The sequence below is a fragment of the Chanodichthys erythropterus genome, chromosome 20, assembly GCF_024489055.1.
Source record: "Chanodichthys erythropterus isolate Z2021 chromosome 20, ASM2448905v1, whole genome shotgun sequence".
Taxonomy (NCBI): Eukaryota; Metazoa; Chordata; class Actinopteri; order Cypriniformes; family Xenocyprididae; genus Chanodichthys; species Chanodichthys erythropterus.
In genome coordinates, this window is record NC_090240.1 from 19185844 (window position 1) to 19202029 (window position 16186).

General features: G+C 41.6%; 2 protein-coding genes across 6 annotated transcripts in view; both read left to right on the top strand.

Annotated features, from left to right (window-relative positions):
* phip (pleckstrin homology domain interacting protein) overlaps positions 1 to 2801 on the top strand; it is a 50616-nt gene extending 47815 nt beyond the window's left edge. For all 3 annotated transcript variants that reach the window (XM_067370424.1, XM_067370425.1, XM_067370426.1), the window contains one exon: positions 411 to 2801. In XM_067370424.1, the coding sequence (XP_067226525.1) occupies positions 411 to 1087 (677 nt within the window). In that variant the 3' untranslated portion in view covers positions 1088 to 2801. The remainder of the gene's footprint in view (positions 1 to 410) is intronic.
* Positions 2802 to 6015: 3214 nt separating this feature from the next.
* si:dkey-261l7.2 (uncharacterized protein LOC569751 homolog) lies at positions 6016 to 15587 on the top strand. Of its 3 annotated transcripts, none has more exons than XM_067371912.1 (7): positions 6016 to 6130; positions 6385 to 6515; positions 13629 to 13718; positions 13799 to 13890; positions 14023 to 14186; positions 14284 to 14400; positions 14527 to 15586. In XM_067371912.1, exons 1-7 carry the CDS (start codon positions 6023 to 6025, stop codon positions 14620 to 14622), a joined length of 798 nt encoding a protein of 265 aa, XP_067228013.1. In that variant the 5' UTR covers positions 6016 to 6022; the 3' UTR covers positions 14623 to 15586. The 3 variants fall into 3 exon arrangements, with proteins under 3 accessions (XP_067228013.1, XP_067228015.1, XP_067228014.1); XM_067371914.1 differs by having other exon boundaries at positions 6052 to 6280; positions 14527 to 15587; XM_067371913.1 differs by having other exon boundaries at positions 6052 to 6219.
* The last annotated feature ends 599 nt before the right edge of the window (positions 15588 to 16186 follow it).

A 16186-nucleotide genomic window follows, 5' to 3' on the forward strand; every position in this document is an offset into this window, starting at 1 on the left:
AACCGCTGATTCGAAACAAAAGCTTTGAAGCATTGTTTTGAAATCGCCCAGGTACGTATCCAGGTACTACCCAGGCTCAGCCCTGCTTAGCTTCAGTGGGCAACCAGTCTTGGGCTTCAGGGTGATATGGCTGCTGGCAATGGGGTCTCGTGCACTCAATGCAGCAAGTATAAACCAAGCTTTACACTCTTTAAATATAGCTAAAAATATAATAAAATGAGTCAATTCAATTTAACAAACAAACATGTCAACCGCGGAAATCTGTGGATCTTTCCATGGGCCATGGGATTGATTCCCATGTGAACACATGCTGATTGAAAAAATGTACATCTAAATCATAAATGCATTGTTAGTCACTTTGGGGGAAAAGCATATATTAAATGAAAATGTAAATGTTTGTTCTTTCTTAGGTCCAGTCGATCACAACTCTCCTCCTCAGAACAGTTTGCATTTGAATGGTCATAGTCAGGTGACTGTGGGAGTGGTACGAAGAGGCCGGGGCAGACCCAGATTAGACGCACAAATACAGACGCCAGTAGTGGTACCGCCACCCCCATTGCCCCAGGCCTCTGGAAAAAAGAGAGGGAGGAAAAGCAAGAAAGACCTGGACTCCCTACGAAGAGACTCCGACCATGAGGACGAGATGCTTCTGTCTACAGGTGATGAGGGCGGGGCTTCTTCTACAGCCCAGGACAGTAGTCTTTCAGATTCAGGGGTAGTGACTCCAGAGTGTCCGAAACCGCGAGGCAGACCACGAATCACCAGAACGACAGATACTCCACCTCCTTCAAGCCCCAAAACTCTCCGAAGGAGCAGTCGGCGTGGAAATGAGGAGACCACGGCCCCTACGCCAGGCCCTGCCCTAAGGGAGGAGCCTGAAATTTATATGGGAGAGGATGGGAGCTCGAAAGGGCAGATGAGAACGCGTAACCAGGGCCGAAGGACAGCTTTCTATAACGAAGAAGACTCAGAGGAAGAGCAAAGACAGCTTTTGTTTGAGGACGCCTCCATTACTTTTGGCACGTCAAGCAAGGGGAGAGTCCGCAAGCTCACCGAGAAGGCCAAAGCCAACCTTATTGGCTGGTAACAATGCCAACTTTGCATGTCCTATGCGACACAACCCCCTTATCCTCGCCCCGCTGGGGAGGGGGAACCATTCCTGCTGCTATCAGACTGTCATGATTATCTGAATCTTTCATTCTGACTTTCTAAATTGATTATCAAGTTTTGAATCTTTGACTCTTTTGGTGACTTCAAGAGTCACAGCCCCTTGAAATCCCCCAACTTATACATTTTCTTCCACAGATAAATCACAAATGCAGTTAAATACTGATTTTCATATGCACTATATTTGAATGCCAGTGAAGAAAAGGTACTTACACAGTCTTATGAATCCAAATACCTGATTTCATCTCTCAAGAAAGCACTTATGTGAGGATGGTTGAGTGTGTGTGTGTGTGTGTGTGAGAGTGTGAAATAACTTGAGTCTTGTTTCTTTAAACTGTTAATTTTATGCATTATTTTTACACCGTTGTTGCTAAGGGCAACAAATCAAACACTTGTTCAAAAAAAATCTATTTTTAACAGATCATTGTGTAAGTGGCTGTAAAGCTGCAGTGGAGTGCAGAGAAGGACCTCATAAATTGCCCGTGTTGTCTTTTTAACGTCTTTCTCTGCAAGTCAAGATCAGTGGCAGTGGTAATTCACGCATGTTTTTATATAATTAGCAATACCTTGTGCCTTTTCATACGTTCAATACATTATGGCTCCTTTGTACTCCCCAATTTGTGTGTGTTTGATGCTTTAACGTATTGATTAATTCAGTACAAATGTGTGTTAATGATCTGTTGTTATGATAGAGATTAGTGAGCAGCATATCTCCACATGACCACTGTGTGTGTGTGTGTGTGCGTGTGTATTGAGTTCATGCAGTTGTTATAATATTGACATCACTCCGTGCCTGTTTTATCGGGCTCCCAGAATGCACTGTGATCCCTAACTAGATAAATACAGTGACCACAAATTGTTTTGGCACTTAAGCCACAGTTTTAAAATGTCTGAATGTCATTGCATTAGAGAATGAAATACAAATCAGAGGGCATCTGCAAACAAATCAAGGTATTAAGGTCTTAAAACAAGCAACACCTTCATTTTGAGGCTTTTCTCAACAAATATTAATATACAGTAAACAATACTTTTTTCTAAAGTTTGGAATCCGTAAGATTTTTTTTCATGTTTTTGAAAAGTCTTTTATGCTCATTAAGGCTACATGTATTTGTCCAAAAATACAGTAAAAACAGTAATGTTGTGAAATATTATTACAATTTTAATAGATTATAAAATGTAATTTTATTTCTGTGATGGCAAAGCTGAATTTTCAGCTTAATTACTCCAGTCTTCAGTGTCACATGATCCTTCAAGAATTCGGGGCTGTTTACATGACGCCATTTTCAACCAAAACTGAAAACTTTTTATGCGTTTTAGCCATTCATTTACACGAAAACAGCGTTTTGGTGGCCTGAAAACGGGTTTCAAAGTGCAAGTTTTTGAAAACTATCTCCGTGTAAACAAAAAAACGCGTATCTGTGAAAACGATGACGCCTTGCACTTGCGTATTACATGTTCAGTCTATGGTCTATAGTAGTTGCGTTCTCCAGAGATCGCATTTAAAGCTGCATACGTCATCGAGGCGGTCTCATTTAAGAAAAGTAACCGTTAGGTTGCAAAGTAAGAAAGAAATTGCAGCGTTTTAGGGCTGCACGATATATCGCATGAGATTGTCACGCGCATTTCGTCAGTAAAGCCGGTTCCCTGATTACCGCTAAATCGCCATCACCTGCTTTCAAATGGAGCGGCATTTAATAGACAGAGCCGTAGATCACTAACAAGCCACGCAATATCCCGTTCATTATCGAAGGCGATTCATCTGCGATAATGAACGCGATATTGCGTGTCTTGTCAGTGAACTACGGCTCTGTCTATTAAATGCCGCTCCATTTGAAAGCAGGTGATGGCGATTTAGCGGTAATCAGGGAACCGGCTTTACTGACGAAATGCGCGTGACAATCTCATGCGATATATCGTGCAGCCCTAATTTTACACTTCAAGAGGAATAACAGTCAATTTTATTACTTTCCTTATATAAGATGTATGCAGCCTTCAAATGCGTCCTCCGGAGGACGCAGCCTCTGAAATAAGATGCAAAAATACAGCTTTTTTAGTAATTTTCACGGATTCGTGTGAATGGGAATTTTATTGACAACGGTGCCGTCTCTACGCGGAAATCTCAAATGAAAAACTTCTCCGTTTTAAGACGGAGAACGTACCAAAGTGCAAGTATTTGAAAACAATACCGTTGTCGTCATCGTGTAAACTGCAAAAACGTGAATCTGTGAAAACGGTGGCGACATGCACATGCGTATTACGTGTTTAGTCTATCCACCTTATTTGTCCACGCGAAAATAAGGTGTTTCTGTGAATATGCGAGACTTCCAATTTATTAGCCGCTACAGGGAAATTATGAGAACAATATCAAAGTGCAGTAAACTATAAAAATAAGGTGGATAGGCAATAGCGTAATCTTTCTTTACAAAGTGACATCGCCATCTACTTGTCATGCATGCGTAATACAGCGTTTTATCAGGATTCTTAAAGTTAGATTAAAAAGACCAGCATTTATTGGAAGAAAAAAAAATGACTGACCCAAACCTTTGAACAGCAGTGTACAGTTAATTGTGATTAATTCATTGGAAAATGTGATTAAATTAAATTGAATAAAATTACAATTCATCTTTAATCTAAATGACAGCCCTACTTTGAGGTGATTTTTAGTGGATGTTCACTCAGGTGTCCTAGCAGAATAACTACAGTCATTAACTACCAACATATTAAACAACCAGAAAATCTCCATTTGCTTTCTTTTAAAATAGATCCCACTTAGTTTGATATTTCAATGTCATTAATACATTTTTGGATGTTTCTCAAGTGCCCAAATACTTTTGATGCCACTGTATACTCTTACAAACCACTATTGACAGAGTTATTAATACGTGTGTGTAGCGACGTTCGTTGCCTCACCTTTTCAACACTCTACCTGTCGTTTCATCTAGCCCGGAGAGCAGGCCTCTTTTAAAAGTCATTGAATTACTGTGGAACTGCTCATTTCATTAGCATTTATTTTTTTTGCCTGATCACATTGGAACACTGTGTTTGATATTTCCCATTCTGATGCATTGACTCAGTAGATACCACAGGGCAGCGAATCACACAAGAGGCAGTGTGCATGTCGTATTCTGTGTTTTGAATGTGCCTTGACTTTTTGTGTGTTTGTACGTGTCTGTGTGATGTACAACTAAAGAATTAAGGTATTGTATCCCACCTTAAAGTCCGGACTCACATATGCAGCGTAGTCTCTTTTATAAGGGAGACATTCAGTCTGGTTTTTTGCCATGTGATTTTGTAGGTTCTTGCGTACTCTCAGCAGTTGTGGTCTGGGTGATCCATTACGACAGAGCTAATCCAGCCCATAGCTTTAAAACTGGTTTGCTGAACCAAAGCCTTTGAATGTGTCTGGTTGTGGAAGTTTATGTACGAGACTGTTTGTTTGGTGGGTATGTATGTGGCTGTTTTATATGCAGTTGACGCATGTCTGAGTCCATTTCTGTATTTGTGTTTATGTACAAGCCCCATGTTTTATTGAGCTGGTGTTTATAATCTGTTGCTACATGAAATCTGTATTATATCTGACTCACGACCCCTCTATTACCATCATACTGCACAGGAAGTGACATCGTACGGACTGATTGACAGGTTTTAGAGGGGAGATCAAAGATGGATGCATGTTAGTATAATCTCCGGTCTTTTAAATCTGAAGGTACAGTCATGTTTGTGGGGTCAGGGTCTTTTTTCCCCCTCTCCGGTCTTATATCCTCAGACTGAGAGGTCTTTCTATGTTAGTTTGTATACTTTTATATAAAGGAAAAAAAGTGTAAATAAAGATGTTAAATAGAATGTATGTGTAGGGTGTACTGCTGTCACATTAGTTCATACTGATATTTTAAGGAAATAAACATTTGTGTTTCCACAAACTCTTGTTCTTTCATTCTTTCACAAACCTGCAGTATCTGGCAAAATTTTAAACTGATTTCTAGGCCTGAAAAAGCCATAGAAATGAATACATTTCTGTTGTGAATTTAGAACTTAACTACAGCGTTTCTTCCGTTACTGTATTGAGTGAAATATAATATAAATATAATAGTAGGATTTGTACCTTGCATGCATCAGATTGATATTATATGAAAATTCCTAAATTATGACAACTAAAAATAAACAAAATTGAACTTTATGAAGGGTAAGATACTATTTAAAACCATTGAATGGTGGATAATAAATCATTTCGTGGAGAGCAGCGCCCTCTATCGTGCATTATTTGGATTCGACTGCGCGTGAAATAATCACTCATTTTTATTGATAAGAAAATGTACAAGGCTAATGATGATAAATGTGTATTAAAAAGTATATATTGAGATTAAAAAAGTAACAAAACTGATATATATTAGATATAATTTTTTTTTTTTGTAATAAAATGTTAAAGATCAGGCTCACTTGACACAGGCTGTCTTCATTTTTTAAAAAAATATTTTATAATGTGCTGATATAGGCTACATAGTTGTATGACTATTCCTGATGATTTTTATATTACATATATGAATATTATAAACATATCAAATCTTAAGAAAAACTACTGCTAAGATACCTAACACATTTCTCAGAATGAAATATAGGCTACTAAATCAGCTGTAGGCTATGCTACAAACCTGACTTGTGAAAGCGAATGTCTACTACAAACGGTGTTCATAGTTTTGAAAATGTGTTTATTTTCTGAAATGTCGTTATGGTTCAGGATATTTGGCTTAAAAAAACAAACATGCGCGCGCGGTGTCCTTTCCTGACGTGGCGGCGCGAGACGCGTACACACACCTCCTCTCGTGGGCAGCCGCTATTGGACGCGCACTGTCTAATAATGTTCAACTTAGAGGCGCAGGTGCCAAACCGAAACTGTCGGCATGTAAATTTCAAATTCAGTTTTCAAGGCAATGCTTACACAACGCATAACAAGCTAAGAGTTTCGGTGAGCTCTTCCTGTTATCAAGTTAAAAATAGTAGCCTATCTCTGACAATAGTGAACTCAGTGCTTATTCACTGAAGTTCTTGCACAAGGTAAGGTAGCCAACTTTTAACTCTGCAGTGTGTTGAAGAAATATCGGAGCCTAAATATAATGTACATAGGCTATTTTATACTTTTTTAAAAACATTTTAAAACTACAACAGTAACATTCTATGCTCGGGTACTGAATTGAAATCTCTGTCATGTTAAATGTACAGGCAGCGATGCCTCAAATCACGTCAGGTGTGATCATGCAGCTGACGCTGCTGCTGTCCGCTTTACCTGCGCAGTATCTCATCTCCAGATGGACAAGCGGCACCGCAGCACAACGACACATCGCCACTCAGAGGTAAACACAAACACAAACTTTTTTTTTTTCTATTCATCAAAGAATCCTGAAAAAATGTATCAAAAAATTTCAACATTGATAATAATAATAAACATTTCTTGAGCACCAAATCTGCATATTAGAATGATTTTTGAAGGATCATGTGACACTGATGACTAGAGTAATGATGCTGAAAATACAGTTATTTCAAATTGTAATAATATTTCACAGTATTACTGTTTTCATAGTATTTTTGATCAAATAAATGTAGCCTTGGTGAGCATAAGTTCTTCTGTCAAAAACGTTAAAAAATCTTACCAACTGTAAAATTTTGAATGTTAATGTATTCATATAAATTTTAATCTTAAAGGCATAGTTCACCCAAAAATTTGTCATTAATTACTCACCCTCATATTGCTCCAAACCCTTAAGATTTTCGTTCATCTTCAGAACACAATTTTTTGATGAAATCAGAGAGCTTTCTGTCCCTCCATAGACTGCCTTCACAACTGACACTTTGATGCTTCAAAAAGTACATAAAGTGATCATAAAACTAATCCATATGAATTGAGTGGTTTAGTCCAAATTTTCTGAAGAGACTCGATCGCTTTATATGATGAACATATTGAATTTAGCCTTTTATTCACAAATAAACATTGATCAGTGAACATAAACAAGCTCAACTGAACCTGCTTGATGCGCAAGAACAAGCCTCAAACGTGCTGCGTAACACAAGAATGAACCTTATTGGTTCTTGCTGAAGCTCAAACGTGCTGCGTAACACAAGAATGAACCTTATTGGTTCTTGCGGAAGCTCAAACGTGCTGCGTAACACGAGAATGAACCTCATTGGTTCTTGCTGAAGCTCAAATGTGCTGCGTAACACAAGAATGAACCTTATTGGTTCTTGCTGAAGCTCAAACGTGCTGCGTAACACGAGAATAAACCTCACTGGTTCTTGCTGAAGCTCAAACGTGCTGCGTAACACGAGAATGAACCTCATTGGTTCTTGCGGAAGCTCAAACGCGCTGCATAACACATGAGAATGAACCTCATTGGTTCTCGCGAAAGCTCAAACGCGCTGCGTAACACAAGAATGAACCTCATTGGTTCTCACAGATGCTCAAATGTGCTGCATAACACGTGAGAATGAACTTCATTGGTTCTTGCTGAAGCTCAAATGTGCTGCGTAACACAAGAATGAACCTCATTGGTTCTCGCAGAAGCTCAAACGTGCTGAGTAACACACGAGAATGAACCTCATTGGTTCTTGCTGAGGCTCAAATGTGCTGTGTAACACTTGAGAATGAACCTCGCTGGTTCTTGCTGAAGCTCAAACGTGCTGTGTAACACGAGAATGAACTTCATTGGCCTTTGCGGAAGCTCAAATGTGCTGCGTAACACGAGAATGAGCCTCATTGGTCCTTACGGAAGCTCAAACGTGCTGCGTAACACGAGAATGAACCTCACTGGTTCTAGCTGAAGCTCAAACGCGCTGCATAACACATGAAAACAAACCTCATTGGTCCTTATGGAAGCTCAAGTGTGCTGTGTAACACAAGAATGAACGTCATTGGTTCTTACGGAAGCTCAAACGTGCTGCGTAACATGAGAATGAACCTCATTGGTTCTTGCAGAAGCTCAAATGTGCTGCATAACACACGAGAATGAACCTCATTGGTCCTTACGGAAGCTCAAACGTGCTGCGTAACACGAGAATGAACCTCATTGGTCCTTGCGGAAGCTCAAACATGCTGCGTAACACGAGAATGAACCTCATTGGTTCTTACAGAAGCTCAAACGTGCTGTGTAACACTTGAGAATGAACCTCACTGGTTCTTGCAGAAGCTCAAATGTGCTGTGTAACACGAGAATGAGCCTCATTGGTTCTTGAAGAATCTCAGACGTGCTGTGTAACACTTGAGAATGAACCTCACTGGTTCTTGCAGAAGCTCAAATGTGCTGTGTAACACGAGAATGAACCTCATTGGTCCTTACGGAAGCTCAAACTTACCGCGCAACACAAGAATGAACCTCATTGGTTCTAACATGCTGCGTAACACGAGAATGAACCTCATTGGTCCTTACGGAAGCTCAAACGTGCTGCGTAACACTTGAGAATGAACCTCATTGGTTCTTGTAGAAGCTCAAATGTGCTGCATAACACATAAGAATTAAACTTCATTGGTTCTCGCGGAAGCTCAAACGTGCTGCGTAACACGAGAATGAACCTCATTGGTCCTAGCGGAAGCTCAAATGTGCTGCGTAACACGAGAAAGAACCTCACTGGTCCTCACGGAAGCTCAAACGTGCTGCGTAACACGAGAAAGAACCTCAACGGTCCTCATGGAAGCTCAAACGTGCTGCGTAACACAAGAATGAACCTCACTGGTCCTTACGGAAGCTCAAACGTGCTGCGTAACACGAGAAAGAACCTCATTGGTCCTAGCGGAAGCTCAAACGTGCTGCGTAACACACGAGAATGAACCTCATTGGTCCTAGCGGAAGCTCAAACGTGCTGCGTAACACGAGAATGAACCTCATTGGTCCTTGCGGAATTAAACTCAAACGTGCTGCGTAACACGAGAAAGAACCTCAACGGTCCTCACAGAAGCTCAAACGTGCTGCGTAACACGAGAATGAACCTCATAGGTTCTTGCTGAAGCTCAAACGTGCTGCGTAACATGAGAATGAACCTCAACGGTCCTCACGGAAGCTCAAGCGTGCTGCGTAACACGAGAATGAACCTCAACGGTCCTCACGGAAGCTCAAATGTGCTGCGTAACACGAGAAAGAACCTCAACGGTCCTCACGGAAGCTCAAACGTGCTGCGTAACACGAGAATTAACCTCATTGGACTTACGGAAGCTCAAACATGCTGCGTAACACGAGAAAGAACCTCATTGGTCCTTGCGGAAACTCAAACGTGCTGCGTAACACGAGAAAGAACCTCAATGGTCCTAGCGGAAGCTCAAGCGTGCTGTGTAACACGAGAAAGAACCTCACTGGTCCTTACGGAAGCTCAAACGTGCTGCGTAACACACGAGAATGAACTTCATTGGCCCTTGCGGAAGCTCAAACGTGCTGCGTAACACGAGAAAGAACCTCAACGGTCCTCACGGAAGCTCAAACGTGCTGCGTAACACGAGAAAGAACCTCACCGGTCCTCACGGAAGCTCAAACGTGCTACGTAACACGAGAAAGAACCTCAATGGTCCTTACGGAAGCTCAAACGTGCTGCGTAACACGAGAAAGAACCTCATTGGTCCTAGCGGAAGCTCAAACGTGCTGCGTAACACGAGAAAGAACCTCAATGGTCCTTACGGAAGCTCAAACGTGCTGCGTAACACGAGAAAGAACCTCAATGGTCCTTACGGAAGCTCAAACGTGCTGCGTAACACGAGAATGAACCTCATTGGTCCTAGCGGAAGCTCAAACATGCTGCGTAACACGAGAATGAACCTCATTGGTCCTTGCGGAATTAAGCTCAAACGTGCTGCGTAACACGAGAAAGAACCTCAACGGTCCACACGGAAGCTCAAACGTGCTGCGTAACACGAGAAAGAACCTCAACGGTCCTCACGGAAGCTCAAACGTGCTGCGTAACACGAAAATGAACCTCATAGGTTCTTGCTGAAGCTCAAACGTGCTGCGTAACACAAGAATAAACCTCATTGGTTCTTGCTGAAGCTCAAACATGCTGCGTAACACGAGAAAGAACCTCAACGGTCCTCACGGAAGCTCAAACGTGCTGCGTAACACACGAGAATGAGCTTCATTGGCCCTTGCGGAAGCTCAAACGTGCTGCGTAACACGAGAAAGAACCTCAACGGTCCTCACGGAAGCTCAAACGTGCTGCGTAACACGAGAAAGAACCTCACCGGTCCTCACGGAAGCTCAAACGTGCTACGTAACACGAGAAAGAACCTCAGTGGTCCTTACGGAAGCTCAAACATGCTGCGTAACACGAGAAAGAACCTCATTGGTCCTAGCGGAAGCTCAAACATGCTGCGTAACACGAGAATGAACCTCATTGGTCCTTGCGGAATTAAGCTCAAACGTGCTGCGTAACACGAGAAAGGACCTCAACGGTCCTCACGGAAGCTCAAACGTGCTGAGTAACACGAGAAAGAACCTCACCGGTCCTCACGGAAGCTCAAACGTGCTACGTAACACGAGAAAGAACCTCAATGGTCCTTACGGAAGCTCAAACGTGCTGCGTAACACGAGAAAGAACCTCATTGGTCCTAGCGGAAGCTCAAACGTGCTGCGTAACACGAGAATGAACCTCATTGGTCCTAGCGGAAGCTCAAACATGCTGCGTAACACGAGAATGAACCTCATTGGTCCTTGCGGAATTAAGCTCAAACGTGCTGCGTAACACGAGAATGAACCTCATAGGTTCTTGCTGAAGCTCAAACGTGCTGCGTAACACGAGAATGAACCTCATAGGTTCTTGCTGAAGCTCAAACGTGCTGCGTAACACGAGAATGAACCTCATAGGTTCTTGCTGAAGCTCAAACGTGCTGCGTAACACGAGAATGAACCTCATTGGTTCTTGCTGAAGCTCAAACATGCTGCGTAACACGAGAAAGAACCTCAACGGTCCTCATGGAAGCTCAAACGTGCTGCGTAACACGAGAATGAACCTAAACTGTCCTCACGGAAGCTCAAACATGCTGTGTAACACGAGAATGAACCTCATAGGTTCTTGCTGAAGCTCAAACGTGCTGCGTAACATGAGAATGAACCTCATTGGTCCTAGCGGAAGCTCAAACGTGCTGCGTAACACTTGAGAATGAACCTCAACGGTCCTCACGGAAGCTCAAACGTGCTGCGTAACACTTGAGAATGAACCTCAACGGTCCTCACGGAAGCTCAAACGTGCTGCGTAACACGAGAAAGAACCTCAACGGTCCACACGGAAGCTCAAACGTGCTGCGTAACACGAGAAAGAACCTCAACGGTCCTCACGGAAGCTCAAACGTGCTGCGTAACACGAGAATGAACCTCATAGGTTCTTGCTGAAGCTCAAACGTGCTGCGTAACACGAGAAAGAACCTCAACGGTCCTCACGGAAGCTCAAACGTGCTGCGTAAAACGAGAATGAACCTCAACGGTCCTCACGGAAGCTCAAACGTGCTGCGTAACACGAGAATGAACCTCAACGGTCCTCACGGAAGCTCAAACGTGCTGCGTAACACGAGAATGAACCTCATTGGTCCTTAAGGAAGCTCAAACATGCTGCGTAACATGAGAAAGAACCTCAATGGTCCTAACGGAAGCTCAAACGTGCTGCGTAACATGAGAAAGAACCTCATTGGTCCTTACGGAAGCTCAAACGTGCTGCGTAAGACGAGAAAGAAACTCATTGGTCCTTACGGAAGCTCAAACGTGCTGCGTAACACGAGAAAGAACCTCATTGTTCCTTAAGGAAGCTCAAACGTGCTGCATAAAACGAGAATGAACCTCATTGTTCCTTACGGAAGCTTAAACGTACTGTGTAACACGAGAAAGAACCTCAACGGTCCTCACGGAAGCTCAAACGTGCTGCGTAACACGAGAATGAACCTCAACGGTCCTCACGGAAGCTCAAACGTGCTGCGTAACACGAGAAAGAACCTCAATGGTCCTCACGGAAGCTCAAATGTGCTGCGTAACACGAGAATGAACCTCATTGGTCCTAACGGAAGCTCAAACGTGCTGCGTAACACGAGAAAGAACCTCAGTGGTCCTTACGGAAGCTCAAACATGCTGCGTAACACGAGAAAGAACCTCATTGGTCCTAGCGGAAGCTCAAACATGCTGCGTAACACGAGAATGAACCTCATTGGTCCTTGCGGAATTAAGCTCAAACGTGCTGCGTAACACGAGAAAGGACCTCAACGGTCCTCACGGAAGCTCAAACGTGCTGAGTAACACGAGAAAGAACCTCACCGGTCCTCACGGAAGCTCAAACGTGCTACGTAACACGAGAAAGAACCTCAATGGTCCTTACGGAAGCTCAAACGTGCTGCGTAACACGAGAAAGAACCTCATTGGTCCTAGCGGAAGCTCAAACGTGCTGCGTAACACGAGAATGAACCTCATTGGTCCTAGCGGAAGCTCAAACGTGCTGCGTAACACGAGAAAGAAACTCATTGGTCCTTGCGGAATTAAGCTCAAACGTGCTGCATAACACAAGAAAGAACCTCATTGGTTCTTACGGAAGCTCAAACATGCTGCGTAACACGAGAAAGAACCTCAATGGTCCTCACGGAAGCTCAAATGTGCTGCGTAACACGAGAAAGAACCTCAATGGTCCTCACGGAAGCTCAAATGTGCTGCGTAACACGAGAATGAACCTCAATGGTCCTCACGGAAGCTCAAATGTGCTGCGTAACACGAGAAAGAACCTCATTGGTCCTTACGGAAGCTCAAACGTGCTGCGTAACACGAGAAAGAACCTCATTGTTTCTTACGGAAGCTCAAACGTGCTGCATAACACAAGAAAGAACCTCATTGGTTCTTACGGAAGCTCAAACGTGCTGCATAACACAAGAAAGAACCTCATTGGTTCTTACGGAAGCTCAAACGTGCTGCATAACACAAGAAAGAACCTCATTGGTTCTTACGGAAGCTCAAACGTGCTGCATAACACACGAGAATGAACCTCATTGTTCCTTACGGAAGCTTAAACGTGCTGCGTAACACAAGAAAGAACCTCATTGGTTCTTATGGAAGCTCAAACGTGCTGCGTAACACGAGAAAGAACCTGAAAATGATTTCATGGGCATGGTCAAATGTCTGTATGACAGGTCTGGTCACCAAATCTTTTATGTTTTTAACTATTTTTAATCAACTTTTAGCTTCTTTTCCAATATATTTAAATGGTCGTGTGGAGTGAGACTACAAATGCATTACTAGAGGTTTGAAAAGAAATTCTTAAAAAAAAATTATATTTGTCTACAAAAGAAATTTCAAGCATTAAAGCTTAAGCTTTTAGAGCTACAGTAACAGCATGTCCAAAAGTGTGACTGGTACTGTACTTCATAGTCTCTTAATTAAAGAGACAGAGTGTTTAATAGTATAGAGTGTCACATGTCACAGTATATGCTGCTCTTTAAAATATCCCATTCTATATTGCATATTCAGTATCCTTGACATGTGGGACTCCATGAGAAAATCCTACTTGAGCACGACTGCTTGGGTCGACTGGCTAAATACCTGGATTCCCAAACTACCGTAAGTGTATGCGATTTCTTTTTTTAAAGTCATTCTAAATGTACTTAAATGCTGAAGTGGGATGTTGTGTGAATTTACAGGTCTTTCGGAGAGGAAGAGGAACACTATACTCTGGAAGAAGCGTTCGCAATCGAGATGCTGATGCATGATAATGAGCAAGGGTACTTTGGAGGTACATGTCTCTGAATTATCTCACAGCAGTCATTTAGATAATATATTCATGTAATCTGGCATTTAAAGTTGGTTTGATTAGGGGAAAAAATAGAAGTAACAGAACATAACAGATGTGTTTCTATGTGATCAGTCTCCAAGGAGGTGCGAAGCCCCCGGCCAGCATACGTGCTGCACCGTGTAGGTCAAGTTATCATGGAGACGCAGAATAAAATGATTGGGGTGATAGTGGGCTGGGATGCAGGACTCCGAGCTCCCCCAGAGTGGACCAAGAGAAAGAAATTCTCGGATTCAGAGGTTTGTTAAACCGATAATCGCTGTTTGTCATAAATGTCATAACCTGAAACCACAGGAATATGACAGTAGTCCATTAAAAAGGTGTATTTGTGTTTAGCTGGAGAGAGCCAAGGACACTCCTCATTACAGAATTCTGTTCATGGGGCCTGATTCCTCATCAATACTGATCGGATACATACCCCAGTTTAACTTGAAGCTCTTTCAAGGCTTTGAGGTGCAGAGAAATCCTTTGTTTTTTCCCCCCTATATTTTTTACTTTTGTGTTAACCTTGTCTTCAAGGTTGTTTGGACTTTATCAGTCTTAATCTTAATCAGTGTTTGTGTCTGTCTTGTGCCATAGCCGGACATTCCTACTCTAGAGCGCTATTTTTCACACTTCGATGGGGAAAAGTTTGTTATGGAGGAATGGTTGCAAGAAATCTACCCTCACGACTGAAGGAGTAAAAAAACGAGGGGTTTTAAAACACCTGGAATCACAGACAAGATGCCTGCTATTCTTCATTGACAGTATTGATTCTTTTAAAGCCATGAAAAAAAGGAGGCAAGTAAATTTGAGAGATATATCTTGTTCACATACCCCCATATGCATATACACTGAGCAATTTCAGTTATTAAACCAAAGAACTAAAAAACCCTCATCACATTTATATTTTTTAACATCTTAAAGATGTTGCAAGGGATATGTAAAATTATGAACATAATTATTTGTGATGTCAAAGAAAAATTATAGACTGCATGTTGATCTGACTCAAATGTGTTCCAGGATGAATGAATTCAGATATCAATATGATATAGCCTATTTATTTAGAATAAAACAGAAGGATTTGTTGTATAAAACAGTATTGAGAATGTGATAAAAACAGTGTTCAAAGTAAAGCCATAAATACAAACATTATTTCTTAATAAAGTTTAATTTATTTAAAATATGCCTTCTCGAAATGTTGTGTCCATCAGTCTGTGTCATTCCCATAATACCTTGAGAGACACCGAGAGTGTGTTAAGACAGTGCTCTAAAACACATAATAATAATGATGATAATAATAATTACAATAGGTTTTCAGCACTTCGTGCTTGAACCCCTAATAATAATTCATCGAGATATTTTCGCCACATGAAAAAGCAAATGATAAGAGGTGAACCGAACCGATCGTCACTTGCTCGGCAGTTACAGGTATGTGGCGTCTTTTTTTCCTTCAAGTGAGATGTTTTTGGAGTGATGGATCAGAAATGGCAGTCATAAGAGTAATGTGGTCGCTCGTTATGATCCTGTGTTGATTTCAAACGCTAAGAGCAGATGGTTGTCAGTATCTCGCTGTTTGTCGCCCAAGCAAGCACAGATTCGATTACAGTTGTACGCTAGGTTCAAAACGCTCGTAGGCCCTTTTTTTGTAGGCTACTTCACCTGTATATATTCATCGGCTTGTATTGTGTTTTAAATCCCTTATTTTAGTCTTTTATTTTCAGCACCCAAGCCTGTTGTCTGCTGTTTTGATATATTTACTGTTCGTTATTAGCTAATATCCTGATTTTGTGCTCATGCTTTTTGACATAGGCCTACCTGCCAGCTGTGTGGGTTATTTAATAATTTAATTGATTATTAATTTGTTTGAATAGCTTGAGTTTAGGCTTTTCTTTTTGCGTTTTTTTTTTCTTTTAGACAGTTAAGTTAAAGGCACAATATGTAAGATTTTTAATATCCAAAAAATCACTTTCACAGTTATATATTTCGTTCAATTGTGTGCTTACATTATCCTAAATGTTTCCAAGAATTGTAAAATCAGAGAAATTCACAATTTTAAATAGTGCCCGTCCCTCCCTTGTCACTTGTCGCCTGGCAATTACGTAATATCTGCGTTATCCCTGGTTTTCAGTTGCGTATCGTCTAGTGGCAAGCTGTTGTTGTTTCGTTCATACATTATGGATCATGGCAAGCAAACTTTGGGACAAAATGAGAAATAAAACGAGGATCAATATCGGCAAGGCATTTCCGAAATGGTGAG